The 8,914-nt window shown below is 48.8% G+C and overlaps 1 protein-coding gene across 3 annotated transcripts in view; it reads left to right on the top strand.

The window, feature by feature from the left end:
* Positions 1–214: 214 nt before the first annotated feature.
* LOC147007590 (speckle-type POZ protein B-like) overlaps positions 215–8,914 on the top strand; it is a 25,298-nt gene continuing 16,598 nt past the window's right edge. For all 3 annotated transcript variants that reach the window (XM_085866814.1, XM_085866815.1, XM_085866813.1), the window contains exons 1-3: positions 215–322; positions 5,780–5,875; positions 7,779–7,900. In XM_085866814.1, coding sequence (XP_085722940.1) covers positions 5,801–5,875; positions 7,779–7,900 — 197 coding nt within the window. In that variant the 5' untranslated portion in view covers positions 215–322; positions 5,780–5,800. The remainder of the gene's footprint in view (positions 323–5,779; positions 5,876–7,778; positions 7,901–8,914) is intronic.

Genomic DNA, 8,914 nt, shown 5'->3' with positions numbered 1-8,914 from the left:
ACCGTATGTTTAAAAACAATATTTAAATCTACTCATTTTGAATCTCGCGACCGTTAAATTTTGTGCGGTGTATAAACACAAATTGGTTTGATTAAAAATCGTGTTATATTAGAGTACGTGGTGGGATTTTAATGTACTTTTTTTACACCGATTCTCACCCGGAAGGACATTTTGCGGTGAAAACAAATCAGGAAATACGAACGAAGCATCGCGAGTCGAGTAACCCGGAAGTGAATGTTTCCATCACGTGATTAAAAGTTGTCCTAAATTTGCAGCTCAGTTTCCACACCTGTTTCTCAGGCACCGCACGTTTTTTTTCCAGGTAGGTTCATCTGTGACGGGTTGTGTGTGTTGGTTAATCCAAAGTCGCGTGGTTTTGTTTTAAAATAAAATATTATTTCATCTTTTACTTTGTGCATTAAAATTAGGACTTAAATGGAGAACCATATCCTTTCTATCAATACACCTCGTGTAACCACGTGTTTCTCTCTCGACTCTTCCTGGTACTTTTCATCGACCCAGCGGCTTCACACCGCGTTTACCGTCCAAATTCCCCACACACACTTCCACCATTTTACTTCAACCTTCCCTTTCCCGAATGTTACGCAATCTTTATTTAAAATAAATAATTTCACTTCTGACTTTCCATGAACCATTCTTTTTTTTTCCAATTTCAGTGCCAACTCACTCCTCTCACCCCTCACTCTCAAAGCAAACCATCCCACTCTTCTCCCTCCAAGTCTCCCTCTCCCCTCTCTCAAAAATTTCCCCCTCACCCTTCTCCCACCATTCATCCCCATCACTCATCCTTCTCAAAGTTGCCCCTCCCCCTCTCATCCACAAAGCTGCCTCCTTCCACTGCCCTCTCACCTCCATCTCTTCACTCCACCTCCTCAAATCCTCAACTGCCTTCTGCCCCCTCTCTTTTCCCCCCTCTCCCCCAGCAGCGCAGAGCCTTTTCTCCTCCTCATCCACCCCCTTCCCCTAGCTATTCTGCAATCCCCCACACTCTTTCAACAACCCTCCTTCCCTCCCCCCTCATCCCTTGTCCTACCCTCCCCCTCCTCTCCCACCCCCTGCACCCGTCGAGTCTGGCATTCCACTCAACCCGACTGGCAGGGTCTCCAAGCAGCCATCAAACTTACAGACTGGTCTCCTATCACTACTTTCTCCAACATCAACTCATCCTGGGAATTCTTTCAAAGAAACTTGCTCTCCCTCATGCACAGATTTATCCCCTCTCGTCTTCCGTTGTCTTACCCTTCCTCCCGCCCTTGGTTTACTGAAGCTTGTGGCGAGGCAGTTGTCCTGCAACAAATTACCTTTGCCTCATGGAAAGCAAACCCAACTGAGGGCAATCTCAGTTCCTTCCATAAAGCTCAGAACAAGTGTCTATCTACCCTCAGGAGAGCCAGAAAACAAATCACAAACTGGTCCAACATGTGGAACATGTCTTTCAATCCGGACAAATCTCACACTCTCATTATGTCCCTCTCTGAAAGGACCGTTTAGAAACCCCCCCCCCCATCCACTTTCTCAACAATCCTCTGGAAGAAGTCCTTTCTCTCAAGCTTCTGGGTCTCACTATCTGTCATGACCTTTCCTGGGAAAGCCACATTTCAAACTTCGCCTCCAAAGCCAGTCGCCGACTGGGAATCCTCCGTCGTGCAAAGTCCTTCCCCGGCCCACCTGAGCTCCTGACCACTTACAAAGCTTTCGTCCCCAGCCTGATGGAGTACTGCTCTCCCCTATGGGCTGGTGCTCCTGCCTCCCACCTTTCTCGACTTCACGCTGTCGAAACCAAGGCATTTAAGATCATTGGCATCTCCCGCAATGAAGCTGAGTCTTTGGGCCTCTCACTCAATCACCGCAGGCAGGTCGGTGGTCTTTCTGTCTTCTGCCGACTCTTCTCCAGCCTTGCCCCCCCTGCTCTCTCTGCGATTTGTCCCCACCACATTTCCACAGGGCGCTCAAGGTCCGCCAACAACCCCCTTCTGGTAAAACTACCAAAATCACGAATCACTGCTCATCTTCACTCTTTCATTCCTCTTTTTTCCCGCCTTTGGAATAAACTCCCTCACTCTATTCATTCCCTTCTTCCCTCCAAGCCTTCAAAATAGTTGTTCACCACCACCTCTTATCATCCCCCATCCAAGTCCTCAATATTTTCTACCCCCGATAATCCACCCCAAACCCACCTCCTACAAATTCCCTGCTTTCCTTCCTGAAAGTCCCTGTAATGTCCATCTTCTATTCCCCATGTTCCCCGTCCCTCTCCCTTCCACAGATCTCCTAATGTCTCTGTTCCCCACTCTTTTGTCCCTCCCACTCCCTCCTCTCTTGTCTCATGTCCCCCATGATGTGTGTTGTGTGTTCGCTCTCACACGAGCCTCGACAAGGTATACAAAAAAAACAAAAAGTTGTGTTACAAGCCTCGATTTTTAGCTCACCTGGACTTCAGACAGGTGATAGCTCACCTGGACAGTCTTGTTGACAAGAATAGTCAGGTGAGCTGATGCGATCGACAGCATCCGTAGGTGAGTGAGTGAGTTGGTGAGTGTCAGTCGGTCAACACTTCAGTCATTATCGCTTGTTACTAAACACACGATGTTGTTGAAACTTGGCCACAAGCTTGACATGTGATACCTGACGAAGGTGTATTGACCGAATTAAAATGTTCGCTCATTATGGGGGTCGATGGGGAGGGGGGAGTTGGGTTCACCACCCAAAATAGGTATTTTCTCTCTTCTCTGAAACTACACACACAGCTTCGATGGAACCCGACCACAACCTTCATCACCCGTGATGTACCAAAGTTTGTTCACCACATTAAATAAAATCAGAGGGTCGAAGGGAGGAGAAGGGGGGTTTGAGTGACTGTTGCTCCTGATCCAGGTGAGCTTCAGGACACGTGGTCCTGTTTTTATTTCCCCAAGATTAGGATTCTTTTAATGTTTCATAATTTAAGATCGGGATATGGAAGAAGAGAACGGAATAAGTAGAGTGGGAGGGTGGAGGCGATTCACTGATGTGTTTGATTGCCTTGGATTGGAAGATTAATGAGCAAGTAACAGAAGAGTGGATGGATTGAGTGGAAAAAGAAGAAGAAGAAGATGAAGAAGATGTTATTAACCCCACCCCCCTCCCCTCGCCCCGTTGGGCTCATGCATTTGGTCTCGATTGTTGTGTGCATGCGTGCGTGCGTGCGTGCGTGCGTCCGTAACCATATCTCAGACGTGTACGGACCGATTTTATCAGTACTTGGCACAAAGACAACACATGATGGTATAAATACGGACGTCAGCCATTGTGCTGCCATGGGCCCCACGTTGTGCTGCCATATGGCCCGTCGTGCTGCTGCGGGCTCCATTCTGCTGCAGTGGGCCCCATTTTGCTGCACTGGGCCCTGTCGTGCTGCTGCGGGCCCCATTTTTCTGCAATGGGCCCCGTCGTGCTGCTGTGGGACCCATTTTGCTGCTGTGGGACCCATTTTGCTGCAGTGGGTCCCGTCGTGCTGCTGTGGGCCCCATTTTGCTGCTGTGGGCCCCATTTTGCTGCTGTGGGCCCCATTTTGCTGATGTGGGCCCCATTTTGCTGCAGTGGGCCCCATTTTGCTGCAGTGGGCTCCATTTTGCTGCAGTGGGCCCTGTCGTGCTGCTGTGGGCCCCATTTTGCTGCTGTGGGCCCCAATTTGCTGCACCGGGCCCTGTCGTGCTGCTGTGGGCCCCATTTTGCTGCAATGGGTCCCATCGTGCTACTGTGGGCCCCATTTTGCTGCAGTGGGCCCTGTCGTGCTGCAGTGGGCCCCATTTTGCTGCTGTGGGCCCCATTTTGCTGCAATGGGTCCCGTCGTGCTGCTGTGGGCCCCATTTTGCTGCAGTGGGTCCCGTCGTGCTGCTGTGGGCCCCATTTTGCTGCCGTGGGCCCCATTTTGCTGCCGTGGGCCCCATTTTGCTGCAGTGGGTCCCGTCGTGCTGCCGTGGGCCCCATTTTGCTGCCGTGGGCCCCATTTTGCTGCCGTGGGCCCCATTTTGCTGCCGTGGGCCCCATTTTGCTGCAGTGGGCCCCGTCGTGCTGCCGTCGGCCCCGTCGTGCTCCAGTGGGCCCCGTTGTGCTGCTTCAGGCCCTGTAGCAAATCCACCTGACAAGATTGGTTGAGCGGACCCGTTGAGCATTCCGCTTTACAAGTGAACCCCATCTGCCCGTGTCACAGGTAAATTTGCCGATTCACGATGTACTATGGAGCCTGCTCCCGATGACCACACGAGAGTTCGTCAAATGATAATTTTGAACGAATAATGTATGGGGTGGGAGAAGGACAGCAGGACCATTTTGTGGTGATCACAGACGAATAAATTGTACCTCGGTGGCTTAAACTACTTTGGCCTTCACTCATTCACTCGGAGGAAGATGGGACAGAGAGAGATTTGGGGGAGAGAGAGAGGGGAGGAGAGAGAGAGGGGGGGAGAGAGAGAGAGAGAGAGAGAGAGAGAGAGAGAGAGAGAGAGAGAGAGAGAGAGAGAGAGAGAGAGAGAGAGAGAGAGAGAGAGAGAGGTAGAGGTAGAGGGAGAGAGAGAGAGAGAGAGAGAGAGAGAGAGAGAGAGAGAGAGAGAGAGAGAGAGAGAGAGAGAGAGAGAGAGAGAGACAGAGAGAGAGAGAGGGAGAGAGAGAGGTAGAGACAGAGAGAGAGAGAGAGGGAGAGAGAGAGGTAGAGGGAGAGAGAGAGGGAGAGAGAGAGACAGAGAGACAGAGAGAGAGAGAGAGAGAGAGAGAGAGAGAGAGAGAGAGAGAGAGAGAGAGAGAGAGAGAGAGAGAGAGAGAGAGAGAGAGAGAGAGAGAGAGAGAGAGAGAGAGAGAGAGAGAGAGAGAGAGAGAGAGAGAGAGAGAGAGAGAGAGAGAGAGAGGGAGAGCTAGAGAGAGAGAGAGAGAGAGAGAGAGAGAGAGAGAGAGAGAGAGAGAGAGAGAGACAGAGAGAGAGAAAGAGAGAGGAAGAGAGACACACAGAGAGGGGGAGAGAGAGAGAGAGAGAGAGAGAGAGAGAGAGAGAGAGAGAGAGAGAGAGAGAGAGAGAGAGAGAGAGAGAGAGAGAGACACAGAGAGGGAGAGAGAGAGAGAGACACACACACATGATTTGCTCGTTCTTGTAATGTCCGGCCGAACATATCACACCCCCATGACGCACACCCATTGGTTGGCGCAATCTGTAGACTTCCATCCACATGGACAGCCCCTTACCTTTGAGCTCCACGGTGTCCACATGTGAACATGTCTTTTGCACTCCTCTTGTCCCAGCACTGACCCCACAATCGCACGTGTGCCGTGCCGATTGGTATAAACCAAAGAAGAAAGGCCAAATAAGGACAGATTTAAACGGAAATCGCATCACACTTATCCTGACATGCACAATGAAATAACTATTCCAACGTAAACCCCAATTTTACCCCCCGAGACCAGATCCGGAACAATATTAAAGCACGTCATCATCACCCTCATCATCGACCGCTCATCCTGTGTTATTCCTCAATGGACCCTCACTCCTCTGAACGGTTAACCCCTTCCTTCCTCTTCGACCCAAAGAATGTCTTGCCGTTGAGTTGAATATTCTTGGCGATGTCCTTTTCATATCCCCTTTTACTCGCTCATCTACTTATGTTACGTACTGTCGTCCGTGCGTTGCGGTTTTATCAACTCTTTGTTCTGTGCTGAACGAACATTTCAAAAGTTGTTTTATTTGCCCTTTTTTCCACCTGATTCCTTGTCACTGTTATTTTCTCGTTAGATCGGTGTGTGCTGTTGAAGAATGTTTCGGATCCCAAGTCCTCCACCGACGGAGAAGACCAACACACCCATTGCTGAGAGTTGGTGTCATTCACAGGTATGGATGGGAGTTCACCTGTGTGTTTCTGATCCTGGTTGTTTTTTTTCTTTCTTCACCTGCATAATTATGTTGCTATGAGTAGAAATTTGATTTTTGTTCTCTATGATAATTGTTTTGTCAATTGCTGGTCCGAAGTTTTTAGCTCACCTGGAACATAGTTTTGGGGAGCCAATGGGATCACAAACTTGTCCGTCCGTCCATCTGTCTGTCCGTAAACGCTTTTCCTCCGAAACTGCCGATGGGATTGTGAGCAAACTTGGCCGAACATGATATTTGGTATTTGTAACTGAAGTTTGTTCATAAAAAAAAAAAAAAATCCCGGTCTAAAGTGGGGTCTCCCAGGTGTCTCAGAGGGTCCAGGTTTGACCCAGAAAAATAGGTGTTGGCTTTCAATCTCGATGAAACTTGAACACAACCTTCGTCACCCGCGATGTACCAAAGTTTGTTCTACATCCTGTTAATACATCATTTTAAAATCAGAAAATAAAAATAAATGGTATCGATAAAATTGTTAACGCCATCAAATTAATATTTGGTATCACGGCCTCCGGACAAAATACCTGCAGTCAAGCACTTCCTGGAGCCATGAATGAGCTTCCTTCTCCTCTCTCCTGGCAGGACGGCCCACTCTTCTTGTACAAACTGCTCCAGTTCTCCCAGATTTGAAGGGTACCTTCTCCCAACGACTGTTTTCAGATCTCCCCACCCTCATCATACCTCCACCCTCGTCGTACCCTGACGACCCCGGGTCTGCAACAATACACTACATATACTAGCGGGGTGTGCTTACACATTGCGTAAGCATACGAACCATGCTTCCCTTTTGTCTCGGGTCACTCACCTGCATTTTGATTTTTCATTGATTTATTTTCATTAATTTTTTTCATTTACATATAATTTAATTTACGGATGCTTTCTGACGGTTCCCTGACTTTTCTCCGTGTATCGGTTTTGATATCCATCGGCACACAAAATGACCGTGCTTCCCCACTGTCCCGGGTCACTGACCTGCATCTTTTTCATTTTTTTTTTTTGTTTTTTCATTTATTTTGTCTTTTCATTTCTGGATGTTGTCCGACAATTGTGTGAATTTTTCCGGTTTCAGCTTTCGACATCACCGGAAGGTACGTGGAGTGTGAGGAGCACTCCCCCGTTCTCTAATCAGTCGGATGGACATCGTCCTACACATACATACATACATTAGACAGAGTGGGGTCGTCCCAGTGACCTGGTACGAATAGCGGTGGACCACGTCGAAGTGGCCGCGCTGACCCATTGATTCGGTGCCCCCAAGCTGGATGAGGTGTCTATCGCCATGATACAGTGCTGGTGGGACCACCGAACCTGTCGATGCGCCACGTTCATCGATACCGTGTGCCCGATTCCAATGAAGTGTTGAGCGGTGCCGGTGAGCGCACAGCACGGTCTCGTGGTGCGTGCCGAGCATCCGTGCCAGATCAGGCCGTAAGCGGACGTGCCAATTTCAATGGCTATCACGACCACTCAAATTCACCCCGAGACCAAGTCGGTTCATTTATGGACGATGGTACACGGGGACGGGAATACAAAGAAGCAACAACGGTAAATAATAATTTCAAAAACCCCTTAACCCAAGACGGGACACTCACGCCCACGAAACCAACGAACATACGGAGATTCCTCAGTAACTCGGCGTTACCGGGCCCAGTCCACATAACGGCATCAAGTCCTTGTGCAACTTTGAACTTTTATACCTTTTGATGTACACCTGATGGAAACAAACTGTAAATGGCAAATTAAAGGATAATTATTCATCAAGTTTTGTTCATGTTGATGTCATTAACGTGGAACATTGGAGATTATAAAAAATGTTTGGCTTTCTTGGCTTTACGCACCTGGAATACGTTGATCTCTCTCTTAGGTGAATGTTGTGAAATGTTCTTATATGTGGACCATCGACAACTTTAGCTTCTGTCGGGAAGAGACGGGTGAAGTTGTGAAAAGTTCGACATTCTCTGCTGAGGCTGATGATGACATGAAATGGTGGGTCTGCTTCACATTTTTTTTTATAACTCCTTCTCGTGCTGCAGATATGTTTACATTTGTTTCTTGATAAGTAAGAGAGTTAGTCAAATGACGTCACTTTTCATACCAGTGACTCACCCACGTGACATGCATACCTGTCTCCTTCCAGCAATGTCGTTTGGCAACCCTGGCATTGTCGGCTCATCGGGCGATCACACCAAGATGTCGGCGTCGTTGTGACGGTGTAAATGTTGAGAACAACGAGCAGTTATCTGTTTGTTTGTTTTTTGTGGGTGCAAGATATGAAGGGAATTATAATTCACAATCTGGGTATGTAGTGTGAGGCATCACAACTGGGCCCAAGAAATGTGTACAGATGGCTCGCAGAAGGCGAAGTGTGCGAACAGCGTCCTGGGAGACCACGGGAGGCCGTGCCAGCACAGTGCCCCACCCGGGTGGGTGAACTTCCCGGAATGATCACACGATGGATGACATTTCCCAAAAAATTCCCATCAGCTATGGTACTGTGAAAGGTGTCATGGAGGTGGGTGTCCAAAATACTCACAGGTGAGCCCTTGCATTTCACAAGCAGTTCAGCCTGAATGAAGGCGATGACTTCCTGTGTCGTATTATGACTGGAGACTGATAATGTGGGTTCCAATACCCATCTCGGCCATTCAATGCAGTCTCGCATCCTGGTCACCTGTCCGGAGGTATGCTTCCACACCAGGACGATCCCAGAGCGAACGCCGCGCGCGTGACAACAGGTACCCTCACCAAACTTCAGTGCCAGGTCGTCCTCAACCTGCCACATAGGCAAGACCATGCTCGATTTGACGACCAGGTGTTTGAGCTCTCGAAGGAGGCCCCACATGGCAGGCACTTAATGTCACGCTGTAAGATGGACTGATGTGACCTTTGAACCCAAAATCTTGTCACCTTTAGCTGAAGGTAGCAGATCTTAACTTACACGTATGAACGGATTAAATTTTGGGTTGAAAAGGTCAAAGACCGAAGGTCAAGCGCCCGCTA

This window comes from Eptatretus burgeri, unplaced genomic scaffold, assembly GCF_056783735.1.
Source record: "Eptatretus burgeri isolate ZD-2024b unplaced genomic scaffold, Ebu_testis_v1 Ebu_testis_scaffold_88, whole genome shotgun sequence".
Taxonomy (NCBI): Eukaryota; Metazoa; Chordata; class Myxini; order Myxiniformes; family Myxinidae; genus Eptatretus; species Eptatretus burgeri.
The sequence above is the reverse complement of the archived record's forward strand: the minus strand, read 5'-3'. Positions and strand labels throughout refer to the sequence as shown.